This window comes from Ictalurus punctatus, chromosome 24 (assembly GCF_001660625.3).
Source record: "Ictalurus punctatus breed USDA103 chromosome 24, Coco_2.0, whole genome shotgun sequence".
Lineage (NCBI taxonomy): Eukaryota > Metazoa > Chordata > Actinopteri > Siluriformes > Ictaluridae > Ictalurus > Ictalurus punctatus.
Window position 1 is genome coordinate 8,729,554 of NC_030439.2, and position 22,818 is coordinate 8,752,371.

Consider the following 22,818-nt stretch of genomic DNA (forward strand, 5'->3'; position numbering starts at 1 on the left):
TGATCCTCGGTGTGTGGAAAGATACCATGGGAAAAGTTAGAAAACAGCCTAAATAAAAAAACAAAAAACATTTACATATCATTAAAGTAGAAATGTTGAAGTTTTTTACCAGCAAAAAAACTCAATTTTGGTAAAAACTATTTTTTTCATAATTTTGGCTGTTTTTATCCAATGGGTTTCCCCCCAAAGCCACCACACATACAAAACATATTCTTCAGTTACTGTTTTGCATTTTTATTTTCCTTTTCACACATACATGCTCTTAAAAGTTTACATAAACCTATTTCCAGATAATCCATCCTCATGATGCCGTCTATTTTCTTGGTCTGATTTGCACCAGTCCCAAATTGTATGCATGTTTATATAAATATCTGAACTGCTGGAATTCTGAACCAGTGAAATAAAGCTGAAATAAGTCTCTAATCAATTGCTTTAAAATGATCTCTGATGTGAACAGAGCAGATTAACTGTAATTAACTTGCCAAAAGTAAGGAGTTGTGAAAAACTGAGACTGAATATCTTTAGCCTAGATGTATATGTAAACTTTTGGCCTCAACTCTAGCACCCATTTGGGACATCTTTGGGAAACAAACAGTCAAGTTCGTTTCGGTTGGGTTCGGCTCAGCTGAGAAACTGATGTTTATGTGACTACCTCCGTCCTTGATGGCCAATGCAGGCTCTATTGCAGATCAGCAGGATCATCTTGTCAGCGCCTGTGTTTTTGTTGGGTGATGCCGGATTCACCGCCCCTTGCATGAACGATGGGGTGCGAGTGCTGTCATTGCCATACTTCAGATTGTTCTGATTGAGGTTTGCGAGGAGGCTCCCTGAGAAGATAAACAAGACTTTAGTGATGTAAAATAGGTTCTTATCTCTAATTTATCTTGTGTATTCTGTGACGCATTTCATTTACAATGAGGTCTAGGGAAGGTCACCAACCCTCTTCCTTCCAAAACCTAACACACCCGTTATAGCTGATCAAGAAGTTCTTAATGCAATGATTATAATGTCAGGTGGGTAGGATTATGGTAAATCTCCAGGAACAGGGTTGGTGACCACTGGTCTAGGGTTAAGGTACCTCTTTTGGAGCGAAGGCTTTCTAATTTGAATGTCTCCGGGGTTTCGAATGCAAAGATGGAGTCACTTTCTTGAATGATGTCAAGATCGTCGTTGTCGTCGCAGAAGGAGCGGTGGAAACCATCGTAGTACATTTCAGTCAGGACAAACTTTAAGAGCAACAGACGTGTTTACACATGTTTACGCTCACACCAAAGGATGAAATTAAATTAAAGTGTACTTTCATTATTTCAAAATAAGCACATGCACATTTGGTGAAGGTCTGTGTATGGGTCCTGCAGTAGTAAAAAAACGGTGTGCAATGTGCGCAGCATTGTTTGGGGAGGCGGTGCCGGGGCCGTCAGCTCCACGTCAGGGAGACATCAAGAGCAGAGGGAGCTCTGCTCCTCCCTTCTTGGCAGGGATTCCCCTCAGGGATTTTCCCTTGGAGCGGTCGTGCGACGAGACCCTTAGGCATGCCTTTGACCAAGTGAGAGTAATCGATGGTCAGCCAATTCAGCCCAATGGTGCACTCTCCCACCCCTATTTCTCGATTATTAAAGATAGGTTATATTGAGTGACACAGGACACTCATACATAGGAAGAAACTACTAAATTGTTGGTTCCAAAGAGCCATGGGGAATTGTTTTTACAGGCAGCTCGCCATAGTCCAGTGGCGGGGCACTTAGGTCAGGAAAAAACGATGAACCAGCTTAAGGCCCACTTTTATTGGCCGGGCATTCACGGTGATGTTCACAGGTGGTGTGTGGCATGTTGTGAATGTGAGGTGGTGAATCTGCTGGCTGCCCCAAAAGTGCCGTTGCACCCCCTCCCATTAATCGAGGTCCCCTTCGAAAGAATTGGGCTGGACCTCATCAGGCCATTAGATCGAACTGTACAAGGGCATCACTTTGTGTTAGTTCTAGTGGACTACACCACAGGACACCCAAAAACAGTGCCTCGCCATGATATCTCAGGAGGCACTCTTCCTCGATATCTCCAGAGTCGGGATCCAAAAAGAGATCCTGACAGATCAGGGCACATCTTTTATGTCATGAACACTATGCAAGCTTTACGAACTGCTGGGGATTAAATCAATTCGCATAAGCGTTTATCACCCATAGACGGGCTGGTCAATCGGTTTAATCAAACGCTTAACAACATGATTCATAAATTCATTCACAATGACGCACGGATTTGGGACAATATTTGGGATACGGGGTTCTCCCAGTTCTAATTATTGTATGGACACAAGCCACGCAGCGTGCTCGACGTCATTCAGGAAAATTGGGATGGGGGACCTTCCAACAGTGAATGTAAAATTCTTGACCTGAGAGCAAAACTCCACACCTTAAGCCACACAACACAGTAGAATTTGCTACAGGTGCAATAACGTCAATCCTGGCTGTATTAACAGAGGTGCTCAGCTACAAGAGTTCACACCGGGAGACAAAGTGCTCGTTTCGATATCCACGTTGAGCTCTAAATTACTCGCCAAGTGGCAAGGACCCTTTGAAGTCACACGGCGTGTCAGGAATGTCGACTATGAAGTAAGGTGAATGGATAGAGACGGGTGTGGCAGGTTTACCTACTTAACCATGCAGCTGCACCTATCGGCTGTCTGACCACAAAAAAAATGTAATTCGTTCTAACTCAAGGCTTTGCTCGACATGGGTGTAATCTCACAGTAGCTGGAGCAGCCCAGACCAATGTGACAGTCCGGTTTTGTGTTGACTTTAGAAAAGTTAATGCGGTGTCTAAATTTGACGCATATCCAATACCTCACATTAACGAACTGCTCGATCGATTACGCGTGGCTCAATTTTATTCGACACTGCGTTTGACAAGGATATTTGCAGAACCCCTTGACTCAAATATCTCGAGAAAAAAACGTCTACACCGTTTTGGTTACACCAATTCGTGACCCTTCCTGGTTGGGCTGGCTGGCTATTATTGTAGGTTTGTGCCTACGTTATTTGTATGTCACTAGCCCACTGTCTGGTCTCGCTAAAAAGGAGCGCCAGAGGACAAAGCTGCACCAGCAGGCTTTCACTTTTTTCCTCTCCTGTGACAATGAGCTGCATGATAATGAGCACAGTAGAATTTTTTTGTTGCCATTTCATTGAGAGTAGCTACAGAGGACTTAACCCTACATTCAAACTACCTAATACAAAAGTTGCTTGTCTCATTTGTATTTTTTCCCCACTTTTGAGCGTGCATGATGCATTGTTGTTGTTTTTTTATTTCCAATGAGAAATGTTAGTTGGCAAATTGTAAATGCTAAAGCTAACTAGTTAAACACAAATTAAACAACACTGTAATCAGTGGGCTTCCTTGAGAGATTCTACTATTAGCGACATACACTTACCAGAGGCACCAATAATCTCTGACTACATGAAACTATGTTAAAATACGTTACTGTGTAACTAAGTAACAATGTGAAATCGTTACTTAGTTACACAGCAACGTATTTATTATGTTACAAATAAACTATTTCACATAGTTACACAGTGACGTATTTTAACGTAATTTCACAGTCATTTGGTTTCACGTAATTACAGATTTTAACAGTTTCACACAGTCACATATTTCAATGTAGTTTCACAGTCACTTAGTTTGACATAGTTACGTATTAATGAAACTTCATTAAAATATGCAGATATGTGAAACTTCATTAAAATACATAAATAGTAGTAGTAGTAGTAAGTAGTAATAGTAGCAGTAACAAGTAGTAGTAAGTAGTAGTAGTAGTAAGTAGAAGTAGTCATAGTAAGTAGTATTAATAGTAGTAAGTAGAAGTAAGTAGTAGTAGTAAGTAGAAGTAAGTAGTAAGTAGTTGTAGTAAGTATTAGTAAATAGTAGTAATAGTATTAGTTAATAGTAGTAGTAGTATTAAGTAGTTGTAGTAAGTAGTAGTAGTAATAGTAGTAAGTAGAAGTAAGTCGTAAGTAGTTGTAGTAAGTAGCAGTAGTAGTAATAGTAGCAGTAGTAGTAAGTAGTAGTCATAATAGTAGTAGTAATAGTAGTAAGTAGAAGTAAGTAGTAAGTAGTTGTAGTAATAGTAGTAGCAGTAGTAATAGTAGCAGTAATAGTAGTAAGTAGAAGTAAGTAGTAAGTAGTTGTAGTTAGTAGCAGTAGTAGTAATAGTAGTAAGTAGTAGTAGTAGTAGTAGTAAGTAGAAGTAAGTAGTAAGTAGTTGTAGTAATAGTAGTAGCAGTAGTAATAGTAGCAGTAGTAGTAAGTAGTAGTCGTAATAGTAGTAGTAATAGTAGTAAGTAGAAGTAAGTAGTAAGTAGTTGTAGTAATAGTAGTAGCAGTAGTAATAGTAGCAGTAGTAGTAATAGTAGTACGTAGAAGTAAGTAGTAAGTAGTTGTAGTTAGTAGCAGTAGTAATAGTAAGAAAAGCATGTCATGAAAATTCTGCCAGTGAATGTACAATAAAATTTCGTCCACAGGGTTTTGAATATACACCTGGTCTGGAGGAATCTTCGTCTCGCGTGAAACAGCTTCTCTGAGCCTACAGACGGTGCTGTTGAGGGGCACGGCCACGCCGATCCTCATGCAGTGAGAGTACTTGCCCTGATACACCACTGTCACATATAGAGGCCTGAGGAACAAACACACCAACACAGTCACACGTTACACAGCAGAAACTATTCAGCAGTGGCCATGCGAATGTCAAGCTGTGAAAACAGGAACTTTTAAACTGTTCGCTCATGCTTTTCACTTATATTTCACTCTATTTAACTTCTCTGCTCGATTTCTAGAGACAAATGCATCATTTATGCATCAAACATATGGAGTACTGGTTCAGACACAACATCCATAACAGCACGGTTTTCTTAACGATGCGTTCCCAAAACATCTTCAAATCTACACTTCCGTGTTCATTCAAGTGTTTTCCATGCTTCAGGTTACGTTTGTAGAAAACATGTATCGCACAAATGTTTTTGCGCTCTTCAGACAAATAAGCGTCAGAAAGTCTTTGGATGCTCTATAACCCCTCAACATAGGAGATGGAGTGCTGGAAACACGTTTAGGGTTTAAGACTAATTGTAACTGTGGCCTAATTGTGACATTCAAATATCAATAAGAGCTTAATGAACGGTTAGGTTAACTTGCTGGGAGATGGGGAAAATGTCGGATAATCAAACGTCACCTTTCCACTGCAACCAAGCATTCCTCATGTCAGCAGCCATACTGACATTTATGTGTTTGAAAGACATATTATAATGAAATAATGAACCAAATTGCTGAAAGCAGAGAGAAACGTCAGCTCAGTGCAGCAGTGTCGATTAAAATTCAGGTTTCTACCTGCCTTGGTTAAGTTTCATTGTGATCACAACGTTAATGCAATTTTACGATAATCTTATACATATATATATCTGTACACGATATTTACTAAACAAGTGAATGAGCTGCTGAGACGTGCTGTGTGTAGTGTCACCTCTAGAGTTAGAAGTGTTGTATGTAAGGAATAACATGACAGACCATGCTGTAATACAAAAATTATCCACTCCGGGATGGTGTGATGCTGCACGATGCCCCAAAGTGGATTATTTTCATATAACCACGCGGTCTGGAGTGTGTTAATCTGCTTATACAACACGGGCTTGCCAATGATTACAATCTTTCATCCATTAATGAACGACACGTCATGGATTTTTGATGGTTTACAGTTAGATTTAATATTCTGGAACATCCAAGAGACGAGTTAGTTCCTGTTCTCACTTACTTTATAGCCACGATAAACAGTCGCTCCATCGCTACTCACTCTCGCTCTGTTTTTTTTTTCTTTTGTCAATAAACGGAGCTCGTCATTTTACTGAGAAAGCGAAACGTGTAAACGCCACTGTCCTGAGCTGGAAAACTTTACACAGCACCGGGACTCTCACAAAAGAGCTGGCACTCGAAACTCCTTCCTTTTTTTTCTTTCAGGAAAATCTCATAAATGACAAATGATAACTGTCATGTGTTACGTATGGGTTTGTTTGTTTTTTGTTCTGTTTTTGTTTTTTCGCCCAACATCCCTTCAGGGGCTCCATAGGCTAGCGAGAGGTCAGAAACGAATGTTGTGATGAATACGTTCGCAGAATTTGTGCTTCCCCCCCCCTTCTTTGGAACAGATTCACTCTGCAGAGTATAGTACAGTATGTTTTGAGAGCTCAGAGCAGTTCGTGCGGCGACATATTTTTTCTGCGTGCGCATCCAGACCTCCAAACCACCGTCTGCAAGCTGACGACGCCTGCTCTAGAAGCACAACCTCACACAAACGATGTCGAAAAACATGCATAGGAGAAGCAATTAAACCAGCGGCTTCACCCACCTCATGTGTCTAATTGAACCTCGGTGTGCTCACGAAAAGACATTTCACAACTGAGACAACAGCCATGGAAATGAAATGCACTGATGACTGTGGGTTTGTAACCACCATCATTTTAGGTACGTGGCTCACGGCCTGAGAACCTTCGGTACATCAGGATCCTGTTCAATTAAACGGCCGTCCCTTTCACCCGATCATCATTTCCGTGTAATGGATCGTGTCCTCATTGTACTGGAGGGATAATGTGCACTAAATCACTAATCACTTTCCTAATATTACGACATCTTTAATCATTAATGCCTAGTAATAAATTGAGGAATTTAAAAATAGAACGTGCGTCAAACAGAGAAACTTCTTTTAGGTCAGAACGAGTGCAACTGGACTGGATAAAACCACACACAAATTAAAAAAAAATAAAATTAAAAAAAGGTTCCACCCTGAATAACTTCATAACATACTAATCTTTATAATGAACTAATTAACGTGATCTTCTGTGCAGTGCACGAGTTATTTTGAAATGAAATTCCAAGTCTGTTTTCAACATGTTGGTCTGTGCTCACTTCTAGGTATCCTATGATGCCTTTCGACTACTTGCTGAGAACGACGCTGCATTCGAGTTACCTCGGAAGCGCAAAGTCAGAGGTCAGAACTGCGTCGTTTTCGAAATCTGTGCATTCGAGCTACAAAATTGGGGGAAAGAAAAGAAAACATATACGCCTCAGTGTTCGTCTTCTGTTAGCGACAAGCTGGACTGTAGAGTCAGTGTTATAGATTTAACAAACGAACACGTCTATATGTTGATGGATCAAAAGCTAATATGTGTATAGTAGAGGTCAACCGATAGTGGATTTTTACCGGTAACTAAGTAACCGATAAATCAACCGATTTTTTTAAATTGATAGTGAATGAAAATACAACACTTGAAGTAAAATATTGCTGAACGTTTTTATAAAAATAAATAGTACTGACTGTACCATGAAAATGTACTTCTCATTTTTTAAATGCAATAAATATATAAATATTAGTATACATTAACTATTAATAAATATGAAAGTAAATAAAAGATAAACATCCAAACTGAACTGAAAAGTAACAATCCAAATAACAAATAAAAAAATAGAGACGACCAAAATGAATCAAAAAACACTTCAAATAACATGACAAAATTGGTCAGTGGTGGTTTATATTTCACCTCTGGAGGGCGCTCTCAGAAAGGTTGCAACTGAGAAAAACCATAGGTGTGGATTTTTTCCGATAACTGATAGTTCCAGCGATCAGTTATCAGTGCCGATCGGTTGACCTCTAGTGCGGTATAACTTCATTCTAACTCCTCCTTTCAGAGAGCATACTCTGCTCTGATTGGTCAGATGTCCCAGTCTGTCCCTACCGCTGTCAGCGAGCAGCCGATGAAGACCAGAGGTGGGTCTTTTGTTACAAACCTATGTAGGTTAGTACAGGAAGTACTTTGCAGACGTTTTTACATTCACAAACAGTTTTGTGAAAATGCTATGTGAAGCTATGTGACACCACCACAGCACGCGAATAACACAAATACAGGGTGGAGGCTTCCTTTAAAAAGAGGAACAAATCCCTTCAAGGACAGCAGTTCAACAAGAAGTAGTACAGCTGGCTACCTTACTTCCTGAGCACTGTCTGAAACCCTTTGTAGTAATACAGAGGTCACGCTAATCGGTGAGTATCATAACGAATGAGACCCACCCGCCGTCTCCGGCTAGCTTATCACAAAGGAAGCAATGCAAAACAAACGCAGCTTCATTCGAAGACCTGTTTGTCCACAGTATTACGAAGTGATATGCTGGCAGAAAAACAGGTCTGAATATAAAACTTTCTCGACGCATAAAGGTCAAGACTTCCTGCTTCCTGTCTTCTTCCCCCAAGCCTGAGCACACACCCGTCTCCTTATCACAGTCGCGTAACCAGTGTGGGACAAAAGAAAGGAGAAATCACGGTTAGCGTTACAATCTCAAACACCACACTGCAGGACTTCTCGATAACGAGCTACTTGCAGTAACGGTTTCCGGCTCATTCCCTACGCTCTGCAAGACGTTTATCCGTTTATCTAAAGCCGGAGAAAGGCTTCAAACTGTATGCTTCGTCATAAATATGCAACTACGATGGTAGTATAATAACAGAAACGAACACACAAGCTAACGTTAGCCCACGCCATCCACTACAAAGTAGCTTGTGATTTGAAAGTTGAAATTATTATTGTGATTTTCTCACAATGGTGTTTGAATTCTGTAGCCACTCCATTTGAAGAGCAACGGCACTGAGCTTTATTCTTTTTTTTTATGCCGGCCATCTGTGCTTTTATTTCTGGTGTGAAACGTCTGCTACAGGCCTAGGTATGGACGGAAAAGGTGATATGGTCAGGACGTAGGTTTGCTACCCCCCAAGATCTCTTTGAGCTGCGTAGACAAGGAGCACGTCAGCGCTCGTGATATAGTCTTAAATACCTTGCACTCGTTTTGTTTGCATTACGAAGGGCAAACCGTACTGACGGGTGCAAACAAAAAACAGAAATGCGTCATAGCCCGTGTGAGTGCACGCAGCCCATTATAGCCAGCCCATCCTGCTTTACAGTACAGGAATGCACGAGCGAAGGTGCTTACTTACCGAGTGTGAGGTAACGGGATGGGAAGCGAGATGCAAAGAAACGGATCGAAAGTGTTGCTCTGCTTCTGGCAGTGTGGGCACGTGAGTGAAGATCTGCATGTTGAAGAGGAGAACACGACAAGTGAAGGCTTTCGACTGGCTGAAAAACAGCAATACAAAACGCTATTAACGCTATTATACCTGTACTGTGCCTGGAACAGCTCCTGGACAAAAGAGCCAGCCGACAGCGGGGGTGAAGGTCCCTCCAGCGCTCCATCGTCTTCCTCTATGGGCGGCTATGACAGGACGAACACAAGAATAGTGCCGTAGGTGCATATTTATTCAGGAATCAGAGGACTGTACAATATCAGCGGACGTTGGGTTTTACAGGAGTAAAGAAAAGCAATAAACGTTTCATTTAAAACCCTTTACTTTTAATGATTTTTTAAACTGAAAACTCTCACTTAGAAGGATGTTATGTTGGAGATTTAGCTATTAGCAAACAATCAGGGTTGTTATGTGACGCACTCCGTTCACGATTCGACTCGATTTCATTCACAATACTGTGCTCATGATTCGATTCCATTCAATTCTCGGAAAATCTCAGTGCAAAACAACGAGCATTTTTGTAAATAAATTAAAATAAATAAATTAAAATAAATAAATACATTTAGAAATAAAAATAATCAAATGATACATAATGAGCAGAGATAGAGCTCCAAAGTCGGGTAAAGTGTCCGGTTTCTCAGGCACTGTAGCTCTCAGAGCCAGAGTTCTGGTGGCATTTGAAAGCTAATGAAGAGCGCTTTTAACCATTATAATGTGGCTGTATAATCGTGTAACGTATGTCACGCGTTGGCTGGTGCATTATGGGGGTTTCTGGCTAACAGTCAATTCATGAATACAGATCTCGCAGACTCTCCACGAAAGAACACGATGATGTGACCAGCGTTCCTCTATGCATATTTTATCTCTATGGGTTTTACCTCTAGTGTTCAAACTGTTCAACTGCATTATATGCACAATTAATAAAAATTTTTCATCGTGTCTCGATGTATTGTTATACCCCTATTTCTTATCCTAATCTTTAGTTCATGACAGGAACCATAAAACCTTCAGATAGAAACACTTTCAGATATAAACTTATCCGTTACCATTACACACTACCAGGATTTGAAATCAAATGAGCAGATGAAAAGTCCTAAACGAAGGGGAAAAAAGCCAGTGTTCCACTGATTCCACCAATCAGAAGGCAGATCCCTAGTGAAAAGTAAGATCTCCATGCATTGTTGCTAATTGTCTTAATCCATCCTCGACTGCAGACATCATAGCGCTGTGTGGGTAAGCGATAAAGGAAACACCTAAAACAGGAATTAACAATCAGCTTAAGATCTGTCATTAGCTAAATCACTGAACAAGAAGTAATTAATTATAGTTTACTGCTACAAAAATCACCGGTTCTGAACAGTGTGGGTGAGACAGATTGCAGAATGATTAGCAGCGGAGTCGTCCTGGAAATATGGACAACGCTACAAAAGAAAGTATTTATTACAAAGCCAAAACTTTTCTTCAATTTTTACTGAAAATGTTGCTCAATTTCTGGTACGTCACTTCCAGGGGAAAAAAACCCCACACTGATAAACGAAGCACTGAACATTGAACCATTTCAGAAGAGTTCAAATGAGTTTAATTTAGTGTCCGTTGCATTACACTGCCCACTATCACTCCGACATCTGCTCATTCATGCAATTATCCAATAATGCAATCATGTGGCAGCAGTGCAATCTACAAGAGCTTCCATTAATGTTCACATAAATCAAACCTCAGCTTGGCAGGATCTCACTGATCTGAGTGACTGTGGAACGGTTTCTGGTGCCAGGTTTGAGTGTTTCAGAAATATTGAGTTTACACAAATTAGTGGAGGGTGGGAGGCTTAGAGCGAGTTCTGTGACAGGAAACGCCTTGTTGGTGAGAGAGTTCAGAGGAGAACAGCCAGACTGGTTCGAGCTTACAGGAAGACTACAGTAACTCATATAACCATGCTGTACGAACACTGAGAGCAGAACTCTCAAAACTCTGTCGAACCATGAGGCGAATGTTGGTTGCTGTTTTTGTGAGGTGGCTGGTAGAAATTCTGAGTAGCAAGTAAATAAATAATTAAATAAATAAAAAAAGACCAGCCACTGTGGCAGGTGGAGGAAAACGTTTCAATGTTTCAGACTCTGGTACTATTCTAGAGCGTTATTGAGCACAAACATTAACGGCTTTCCTGTTACAGTTATTGTCTGATTTTTTAAAAACCTCTTAAACTAAGTTGAGTACTAAATACCATTCTGGATATACTAGCGTAGTAAATATTTTTAAATGTAAAAGTTATCCATTTGAGACACAGCCTTAGAGAAGCGGCACTTGCCAGTCTGTTTAATGTCACCGTGCATGCAAACGCTAAACGGTTCGACTCGGACACGCCTGCTACCGGACAGCACATTGAACCCTCTAGACCAGTGGTTCTCAACCTTTTGTGAGCTCTGGACCCCGAGCAAATTTCTAACAATCCACAAGGACCCCCTTCACGCCACAACAATTATAGGCTACATATTTAACAGTCAATTATATATACACGTTACGTTATTTTATTAATATTTAACGTGAATAATATGACCACTGGACATTTAAAATTGAACCAAAACATTACAAGATTTTATTTTTTACATTTTATTGTTGTTTAATTTGACACTCTGAATGATCTTTTGTTTATTTTATCCGTCAATGCGACACTAGAACTTGTCTACCTCTCGTAAGTTTACACATATACAAAAAATATTATTTAAAAACTTTCCCACGGACCCCCTGTAATTATGCCACGGACCACTATGCTGATAAACACTGCGCTAGATGTCCCCGTGATACGCGAGCGAGCGTGCGAACAACGCTGCTCGAGTAACGGCTGCGTGCGCGTGTACGTGTGGTGAAAGTGAAGTATATTTATGCCGTATTTGTATGAACGGAGCGCTTGCCTCCTCGCCGTTTGGTCTGAACAGATTGATGGCTGACACACGGTTCTGTTTTACAAGCGCTGTTCCGGCACAAGCTGGACTGTAAATCAGGCTCGTTTGCCAGCTACTCAGCTGATTGAGCTCTCGGGCTCTGAATGAAGAAAAAAAAAAAAAAGAATCAATGCAAATGTAGAGTGCTTCTGTCGTCGCCAAACACACACCGTGTCTTCGTCTGTAATTACAGGATAACCGACGTTCTACTTTTCTTTGTTGGTCTATTGTACAGACTTGTAAGGCAAAACCAGAAAGACAACTCAACAAAATAATAATCAGAGTACAGAGGAAAAAGCAGCGCAATACTGTTCATACTGTTAATACAACTACAGAAAAGAATCGAAGCATAAAGTTTCAACAATGTTTGATTATTAAGTCAACGTATCAACCAACATGTTTATTTACATCTAGTCGTGTGATAAAGAAACTTGTCCAAGCTGGACTCGTGCTCGTTTTTTGTCACTCACTCAGTGTGGCCAAGAAACCTCCTACTTTTACAGAGTGAAAGCGTCTGACTGAAATTTCAGGTTTAGCATAATCTTTCAGGCCAGACTTCTAGAGCATCTGTGGCTGAGACGAGAATGCAGTGAACCTCACAAACTCCCAACCCCCACCAATCCAATCCAATCCAATCATTATCCACTACTCTGAAACATGAGATGGGTCATTAGTGTAAGCCTTCTGTTTGACTCGTTTGCTGAAATCCAGTGGTTAAAGCATTGAGTTCAAATCCCAGCACCAACAAGTTGCCAAGTAACTTTCGACTCAGCTTAGTTGTATCCTGCTTCAACCTTGAGACGCTTTGGGCAATAAAATAAAAGCGTCGGAATTTTCTACACAAGGTTAACCCTAAATAAAAAGAAAAAAAATTTAATTTTAAACACTGACAGGAGGAAAAAAAATCATTGTGGCAACATTTTACAATGATAAAGATTGAAATACTACATGCTTTTCAAATCAGCTGCTTCAAGCGAGTTTGCAATCATTTCTTTTTTAATATCAGAACAATATTTAATATAATAAAAAAAGATATCCACAAGATAACAGATATGTGTAGCTTGACATAATTTATCACGATATTGGTATTTTATCATCATATCGCCCTATAACTTTTTCACAAACTTATAATTATATATTAAAAAAGACAAAACAAAACAAAACAACAATGTTTCCTCACAGCAATTACATGCACAGAGTTCATTTCCAGCTGGCATTTAATGAGTGATGAGTTGGAGAGGGTGGACTTTAATATCAAGGCAAACGAAAACATTACTTTGGGTATTCATCTAAAATCATATGGGATATTCAAAGTACGTCTGTGCGTCGAAAATGATGTGGAATGTCTCTCTGATCTTAAGCTCTTAAGACGTGAACTTGGCCACTCCGACTACTCAATATCAAAAATGTTTTAAATCCATGCCAGGGTGATGCGATACTGTTACTACTTCCAAGTGCATTACTTCCGTAAAGTCTGGAGTGTGTTATTCCGCTTATACCACAGCGACTTGCAAATAATTAATGGTTCATTTATTCATGAAAGACACGTTGCGCTTTTTAACGGTTTATATTTAAGCTTTAACGCTGCGGAATGTCTGAGAGTTCAGACAGTTCCTGTTCTCGCTATAGCTCTCGCTCTCGCTCTAAACATTTGACTTTATTAAACACATCGTTTATAATAGCGGTTTCTTAGTAGTCTTAGTTTACGTGGAGTGTTCGCTGTACAGGTCCCTGTGCATGTGCGGTTAATATAGCAACACTAACGTATTAGAATGAGCACATTAATATTGTTCGTGTTACGGCCCGAACTACTTTCCGAGCCCTACTGTACAAAACATAAAACCAATCAGCTTCGAGACTCTGACAGCGCTGTAGGAAGAGGACATGTAAAATGTTTGGAATGACATTCTAGCAACTTATCTCCTGAATCATCGTGTACAGTCGTGGAGGGGAAACCAGGCTGTCATGATTAACAGGGGATGTTTAGTTAAAAGCAAATTAGTTGTGCACTACCACTGCACACACTTAGTCAAATCTTCATGTTTTGTTTGAAATATTGTTCATTTGCATGTTTTTTTAAGACTAGAGACTGACTGATTGTCTCGTTTCTTAATGTGACGATTCATAAGCGTGTGAAATTGTTTGTACGCGTGAGTGTTCACTGACTAATCGGGAATTTTCTGTCTCTGTGTGTGTGTGTGTGTGTGTGTGCACGTGATCGTCGGTGAGGATTTGTTTCCAGTTTGCAGGTCATGTACAGTGCTGTGAGTATTTGAAAAGTATTTGCCCCTAGCCTGATTTCTTCTGTTTTTGAGTCTCTCATACTAAATAGTTTTAGATCTTCAAATGAAATACAACATAAAACAAAGGCAACCTGAGTAAATACACAATACAGTTTTTACTTAAAAAATGTATTGAAGAAAAAAAAGAAAAAAATCACCTATCACCGGTGTGAAAAACTAATTACTAATTACCCCCAGCAATAACTGCAACCGAACGCTTCTGATAACTGGAGATCAGTCTTTCACTTACTTCTAGGACTAGGATTTACTCCTACAGTGCATCTGGAAAGTATTCACAGCGCTTCACTTTTTCCACATTTTGTTATGTTACAGCCTTATTCCAAAATGGATTCAATTCTTTATTTTCCTCAAAATTCTACAAACAATACCCCGTAATGACAACGTGAAAGAAGTTTGTTTGAAATCTTTGAAAATTTATTAAAAATAAAAAACAAACTGAACTGAAACCTATTATGAATGCAGTTTCATATGTTTGGGGAATTAGTAACTACGGGGCAAATACGTTTTCACACCGGCCCAGCTGGTATTGGATAACCTTTTTGCTTCAATAAATAACATTATGTGCTGTAGTAGTGCAATTTTTTTTATTAACGTAAAGTGTTTTCATATGCATCAATTACAACAGAATAAAGAGATCAACTTCATCACAACCTGGCATGTCAAAACAGGACCGAACTACACAAAGAGATTGAGGCGTTTATCCACTCTGCAGGCGTGAAAGCACCTTCAATACTAGTTCTTATCTTTTGGCTTTTAGTCAACACATTTCACACGGAAATAAATTCCAGCACAAATTACCTTTATAGAAGGTCTGTTATGGCCCATGTTGTTCAGGTCTTCGTGCACACGGTCCAGTAGCCAGAGAAGGAACTCCTGAGCATCATGCTGAGCATTTCCCTTGTACTGCATGGCACGCTTCGCCACGGCGTTCTGTACCAGACAAATGTGACACGTTACTCAGGGTCAGACCTGACGGCACGACAGAAATGCTTATTCCAGCAATTTAGTTTGCGCTTTCAGGTTTCTCTGTAACATGACAAGCTGTGTTATAAAAGAGAGAGACACAGACAGAGAGATAGAGATAGATAGAGATGGAGAGAGAGAGAGAAATAGACAGAGAGACCGAGAGAGACAGAATTAAATATATAGAGAGAGAGACAGAAATAGAGAGAGTGAGAGAGAAATAGAGAGAGAGAGAGAGAGAGAGAGAGAGAGAGAGAGAGAGAGAGAGTTGACTGGTCACTTTAATTGAATTGGTTGACTGGTGTTGGGTCCTTGTTCCCATCAACCAATCCCTGATCACTGTTATTTGTAATGACCAATCCCTGATCACCGTTATTTGTAATGACCAATCCCTGATCACCGTTATTTGTAATGACCAATCCCTGATCACCGTTATTTGTAATGACCAATCCCTGATCACCGTTATTTGTAATGACCAATCCCTGATCACCATTATTTCTAATGACCAATCGCGTCACCAGAAATCGCTTTGAACTTCCTTTGCCAATGAAATTCTGTCTCCTGGTTGAGATCAGCCTGTAGTTTCTCACCATTCGTGACCTCTGGAAAGGAAATGAGCATATTTATACTAGCTGCCATGACGCGAGAGGAAATGAGCTATACAAAGATAACTAAATGTTATTTCTTTTTGTTCCACGTCAGACTCCTTGAAACCAAATTGTTTCCAAACGGCTGAAACAGTTTTATCTTTCTTGTCGACCAAAGGCTCTCTTTCTGTCATCTCGGCTCGATCGGAACTGAGAATGCCACAGCCTGGCGGGGAGCGAGTTCGGATTTTTAGGGAGGGGCGCACCGCTGTAAAGAAAAATGCTGTGCGGTTTTAAAAAAGAAAACCAGAACATTGCAGAATCGTTTTATCTCGATTTTTTTTTTCATAATTGTCGGAGGCCATAATCGAAATAGAAAATTCGATTAATCGCACAGCCTTTTGACCCTACTGACCAATCACTGATCACCATTGTTCCCATCAACCAATCACTGATCACAGATGAATATGCAAATTAGTCTGGTGATTTCTAGATACTTTCCCCTGAAAAGATCTGGCTACACTACAACAGTATGTTTTTTTGCGTGCGTCAAAAAAAATGACTTTTTCACAGCTTTGTAGAATATCAATCACAAATAACAATTTACAAAATAGTCTTCTGATACACTGTATGAGCCAAAAGTTTGTGGACACCTCACCATCACAGACATGTGTGCTTGTTGAACATCCCATTCCGGATTTATTCCCCTTTCGCTGTTATAATGCGCTCCACTCTTCTGGGAAGGCTTTCCACTAGATTTTGGGGCGTGGCTGTGGGGATTTGTGTTCATTCAGCTACAAGAGCATTAGCGAGGTTGAAATCAGACACTGATGTTGATGTGAGGAGAGTTCATTTCCAGTTCATCCCAAAGGCGTTCAGTGGGGTTGAGGTCAGGGCTCTCTACAGGACACTCGAGTTCTTCCACCTTCTTCCGACCTTAACACACCATGTCTTCATGGAGCTCGCTTTGTGCACAGGGGAATCATCATGCTGGAAAAGGTTTGGGCCTCTTAGTTCCAGTGAAGGGAAATTGTAACGCTACAGCGTTCAAAGACATTCTATCTAATTGTGTGCTTCCAACTTTGTAGAAACAGTTTGGTGAAGAACCACATGGGTGTGATAGTTAGATGTCCACATACTTTTGGCCTAAATCTGCATAACATTATAACCCCGAACCCTTGACTCACCTTGAACTCTCGGCTCTGCTGAGGAGTGTATTCGAATGTCCACAGAGCTCGGACGAGTCCAGCCAGCTGCTCCGTCACTTCTCCTTTCTCTTTCCTGGGAGGATGGACCCCGTTGGCCTTGGGCTTATCTTCCTCCTCGGTTTGTCCGCGAAACTGTTCGAGTGCTAAATACTCCGCGAAGAGCTCCGTGTTGCTCAGACACTGCAGGACAGCGTTCATGAAGCACGTGTTACCATGGTTCTTCAGACCGGCCACTCCTGGCACTTTGTCCCGACTGAGGAAGCTGCCGCAGTCACTGTCATCCGAGGCCACCGATCCCTTGCCTTCGTTTTTGAACGCCGCGAATCCTCCGTCGTCCTTCTCCCCTTCGGGCGGCTGAAGTTCGGATCCGAAATGTGACAGAGTGGACAGGGTCTTAAGCACTCGGCTCATAAAACTGCCTACAGATCGCACCGAGCCCCGGCGGAACAGCTTCTTCCCGAGGCCGGACTTCTTCTCTTTGCTCGAGGCTTTGCTCGACATGGCGGACGACTTGCACAATTATTATTAAGGAATAATAATTTTTTAAAAATGTAAAGAACCCCAAACAAACCTTTCAGTAGTGTCTGCAAGCCGCCATAATATTTTATTCTGTTTAATGGTGGCAGCTCTGCTGATCAATCACTTCACCATGGTTACGACATTGATTTAAAGGTGCATTAAGTAAGATTAGTCTTAAAAAAAAAAAATTATTTTTCAAGATCAGGTCTTTCCACTTGAATGATTCCCGCCCATGTTCACGAAGCTCAGCCCCCAGGATCCAGAGCGTCCAATAGAGTACAATGTTTATAACAGTAATAGGACTGATTGACAGGAAGCACTTCCAAACATAAACAACCCTTCCAGCCCGAATCGGATTCCCAAAGGGGTTTTCTCAGCACCTTAAAACATTTTCGCTAAGGCCACGACACACACTATAGTTTTCCCCTACATATCTTCCAGTTCGTTTGAACAAATAAGGAATTTAATTTAATTAGGTGTTAAATAATCCACTACTGTAGCTTTAAAGCTGTTTGGGTGTAAAACACACGATTAGGAGGGACAGCGCAGCGGTAGTGTGTTTGGAAATGGCCATTGTAGCACAGTTTGTTCATGTCCAGCCCGGATGCTCGCTCTGTCTCAGCCCATATTCCGCTCATACCTGTGAGAACCTGGTCCAGAACCGCGCTGAGAGAAGATGTAAACACACAACATGTCGCTAGCATGTTGACTAAAATCCTCCTCAGCACTGAGCGCGCCTCGCTTTTCATTAGCTCCTCGTCTATCTAAACACAAACAGCAGAACAGACTGAAGTTCATTAGATAGACTGGATCATTATCGTTTTAAATGCTTGGAGCTAAATGAATGCTAACAGTGCACAAGCACTGCAGCAGTACAGCCGAGAGTACAGCCTGTCCTGTCCTGTCCTGACCTGTCCTTTAAGTGTCACTTTCCATCCTAATACACAGAAATAAAACACTATTATTAACTTTATCCCTCACTTAGCGTTAGCTAGCTAGCATCACGGCATCAACGCACTGCAAGCCGCATCTAAGAAATGCTAACACCGGCGTGTTATGACTTATTTAGCGGTAGAGCAATGCACCGTCAGTGTACCATGCTAACGCTAACGCTAACTCTAATGCTAATGCTAGGCGAGACCTGCGACTGCGATTTACCCCGACAGCGCACCCGCAACATCTCCACCACCGCTCCAGCGTCCGCTAACGTCCACAAAGACACCTGTTGTTGTTTAGTTGTTGTTGTTTCGTTGTTGTTTGGTTGTCAGTGTGAGTCCGTGGAGCAGGTCGAGCTCGCGCCGCTTGCTCTCTCTCTGTAAAATCACTGACACTGCATTGGGGCGTTGGGGTTGATGACGTCACGGCATGGCAAATCTGAGCAGGTAAAGCCAGTATTTCCTGATGGTGGGGTTCTCCTATCCTGATACAGCTTTTTGCTTTACCCCCCTCCTTAACCCCCCTCCTTAACCCCCCTGACCATCACACCCCCATATGTACTTCTTTACACCTTTGTCTACACCAAGGTCCTTGTATGCTGTGATATGAAGATGCCCCTGTGCACAAAGCGAGCTCCACGAAGATCGGAAGAAGGTTGAAGAACTCGAGTGTCCTGCATAGAGCCCTGACCTCAACCCCACTGAACACCTTTGGGATGAACTGGAACTGGAACTGGAGCCTCCTCGACATCCCAACATCAGTCCCTGATCTCAACCTCACTAATGCTCATGTCTTGTAGCTGAATGAACACGAATCCCCACAGCCATGCTCCAACATCTAGTGGAAAGCCTTCCCAGATGAGTGGTGTGCATTATAACAGGAAATAGCGAATACATCTGGAACGAGATGTTCAAGGAGCATCTATGGCTGTGATGGTCAGGTGTCCACAAACTTTTGGCTGAAGTGTAGGATGATGTTTAACTTGCTCATGATCCAAAGTATCTGTGGGTTTGCCTGGGCATGTTCTACAGGAATTGGCTCACTTATATAATTATTATTATTTTTAGTAGTAGTAGTAGCAGTAGTAATATGTTCCCTGGTTATTGTTTAGTGTCCCGTTTTATTTCACCCCGAACCGAAGCTGGCATTCTGTGCTCTCATAATCAACATTTCCTTTCAAACCTCGGAGCACAAAGCAGAAACATCTTCAGCTATACGGTATATGTATACATATTGTATACGGTTGATATACTGTACTTCCATTTCAAATATGCAGTTTTAAAGGAGGAAGGGGAGTATCGATTGCGGTGGTTTGCACACATGACAGAAAAAATTAAATCTGGCCTAGCATCAAGGACAGCAGGATCGATGGAAAAGCAAGGTCAGCTGCTGGGGCAGTAGCGTAATAAGAGATGCCAGAGAGGCTGCAATTCCTGAACCACTTCGTGACACACCATCCATCCATCCATCTATCCATCTTCCGTACCGCTTATCCTACATGGGGTCGCAGGGAGCTTGGAGCCAATCCCAGGGAACTCATGGCACAAGGCGGGGCACACCCTGGACGGGATACCAATCCATCGCAGGGCACAATCACCCACACATTCACACACTACGGACAATTTGGAAAAGTCAATCAGCCTACAACGCATGTCTTTGGACTGTTGGAGGAAACCGGAGAATCTGGAGGAAACCCCCAAAGCACAGGGAGAACTAAGTGGAATGCAGCTCGTCCAATCAGATTAGTGAACCGGAACAAAATGTTCTGAACTAGTCCGGAGACTGTAAGGAGTTCCTCCTACGAAGCCGTATAGTCCTGTGGTGTTGAATTCATCTGTACAGCACTTTCGATAATACTGTGTGTGTGTGTGTTTCTGTCTCAGACACCTGGCATTTGATGGAGAGCTAAGATACTGTGGGATCTGTTGTTTGGGAAGCTTCCTCTCAGCAACGCTGACTCGCTGCATCTCTGCCAAACGCTACCCCTCCGAATTCAGACCCAGACTCCTCGTTGCTAATAGAGTATTGAGCTCTTCACTCGATTGGTTGCTTTGTTGCTATGGTCTAAAGTGCAGAAAGAACCCGAAAGCGTGCTGAGCACCGAGCAGTTCACACACTCGTGCACCACAAAAAAGGCAACAAATGAGTCACGGCATGTTTAAGGCTAGTGGGGAAATTGCCCAGGCGGGGTAGCTGCAGGGGGTTCTCACACGGCACACGCCGTTTATCTCATCCAAATGTTTACACTGGAAATGTGTAAGGAGATCAATCGTCGTGAGAACGTTGAATGGACTTTTTGTGCAGCGAGACAGTTCATAGCACACGTCTTACAGATAAGTAAATGGAACGGAAATGCAATGGCATGCAATAAATAATAAACAGTTGAAAAAAAAAAAACAGGTTATGGCAGGAGAGTAATTAAAATAATCATGCACATAGTATTTAGACCTTAGAGGAGCAGTTTAAAGGGTTTTGTTTTTTTAATCCTACAATAATCAAAACTACACGTGAAATTGTGTGATTTCTAATATTCCAGTATAATGTGCATTATTAATATTACTGCTGTTTCTAATTATACAGTAGTACTAGCTCTGGCTGTGTGTTTGGAATCACTGTGGTGTTTCACTTTGAGGTCATTTGGTCATCTTTCATTTCCACCTGTGAAGTACAAACCTTTGAGTATCTGTACCTGAAAAAAAAAAAAAAAAAAAACCCATCCCCACTGCAGGATGCTTCCCTACAGCGACGGAGCTGGCCTGGTGAGAAGCGGTGCCTGGTTTCCTCACTGCTCGTCAATCAGATCGTCAATCTTGTTTTCATCAGACCATAAAGTCTTATCTAAAGCGACCATGAAGTCCTCCAAGCAAGCCGTCGTGCACCTTTTACCGGGTCGTGGTTCCGAACGTAAATGGCCAGTTTTGGTGGAGTACTGCAGAGACGCCCTTGTCAGGTTCGCCTTCTAAAGGCTAAACACGACTTGTAGACGTCTTGGCAACCAGCTCTCAGAAAAATCCTTCAGAAGTTCTGAATGGCGGTCATTTAAGAAGGATGGACGCCATCACTGTGCTCTCCGGGTTCTTCAAAGCTGCAGTTTCAGTACCTTTCACAGATTTGTGTCTCAAGAAATGACTGTACATTCAGTATATGAGTGGACAACATGGTGCTGTTGACTCTCATTGTGCAGTTTTGGAGCCTAAATTTGGTGGAATTGACCATGCAGAGTAGATACAGTGGGTCGCCTCTCGTCCACCTGTAATCAGTCGTTCTTTCCGTTGGGAGCGCGCACGCAGAGGGATATTACCTGAACTCAAGATGGTGCATCGAACGCTAGCTCAAAGTGGTAGTACTTCATTCATAAGCAAGATGATAAATCGCCTATAGATTTTTGCACAAGTATATTGGTTATTTTTCTGTCAGGAAAAGATTTCAGAGCTTCGGTTTTCCTCCGTCACCTGCAGTAAGTTACACATCTGAATGGAGAAGGGCTGGTTTATGCACCACGTGTTCTGCTGCTGGAGTGAATGACCAACCTTACCAAACTACATCAAGTGTCCGCTAAGGTCATACAGTCGACAGTAAATAGTTATGAAATCCAGCTAGTGTTCGACGCCTCGGTCTGTGCCATCACCGCATTCACCGCATGTTGGTTTGCTCGCAGAATAAGACGTGGATTTGCTACAGAACACGTCAAGAGCCTCAACAGGAAAACGATACATTTGCACAGAACGTACAGTAATATCTACAATTGATCGTTTTACATATTAATAAATAACGCAGTAGTTTGAGCCAGATTAAGTTCAGGGAACACACCTCGGCATCCGTGCTCCCAGCATGAAGAACGAGTGGTACGGGTGGACGAGACGCGGACCCACTGTATCTACTGCGCATGGTCTGGCACAAGTTTTAACCTATTGTGCAAACTCAATCAATTCTACTAACTTTGATTTTTTTAGGCTTCAATTCTAGTTGTACAGGGACAATGGACATGGGCACAAAGCAGCTTTACAGAAATACTTCAATTCCGGATAAAAAATTTTCATTTATATATCCCTAATGAGCAAGCCAGAGGAAAGGCTGGCAAGGAAAAACTCCCTCTGGCTTAAATTCTGCACAAGGGGTGTCAATGGTACCATCTCCGGCTATCTGTTTTCCATACTGCTGATCCTCCACTGGGTCGCGGGGAAGCCTGGAGCCTATCCTGGGGAACTCTGGGCACAAGGCAGGGGACACCCTGGACAGTCTGCCAACCAATCATACACT

General features: G+C 41.7%; 1 protein-coding gene across 1 annotated transcript in view; it reads right to left on the minus strand.

Moving 5' to 3' along the window:
• usp31 (ubiquitin specific peptidase 31) overlaps positions 1–18,966 on the minus strand; it is a 29,111-nt gene extending 10,145 nt beyond the window's left edge. Inside the window, 7 exon segments of the mRNA XM_017454788.3 lie at positions 653–827; positions 1,079–1,226; positions 4,528–4,663; positions 9,017–9,109; positions 9,197–9,291; positions 15,144–15,275; positions 17,083–18,966. Of these exon segments, the coding sequence (XP_017310277.1) occupies positions 653–827; positions 1,079–1,226; positions 4,528–4,663; positions 9,017–9,109; positions 9,197–9,291; positions 15,144–15,275; positions 17,083–17,604 (1,301 nt within the window). The 5' untranslated portion in view covers positions 17,605–18,966.
• Between the last annotated feature and the right edge of the window lie 3,852 nt (positions 18,967–22,818).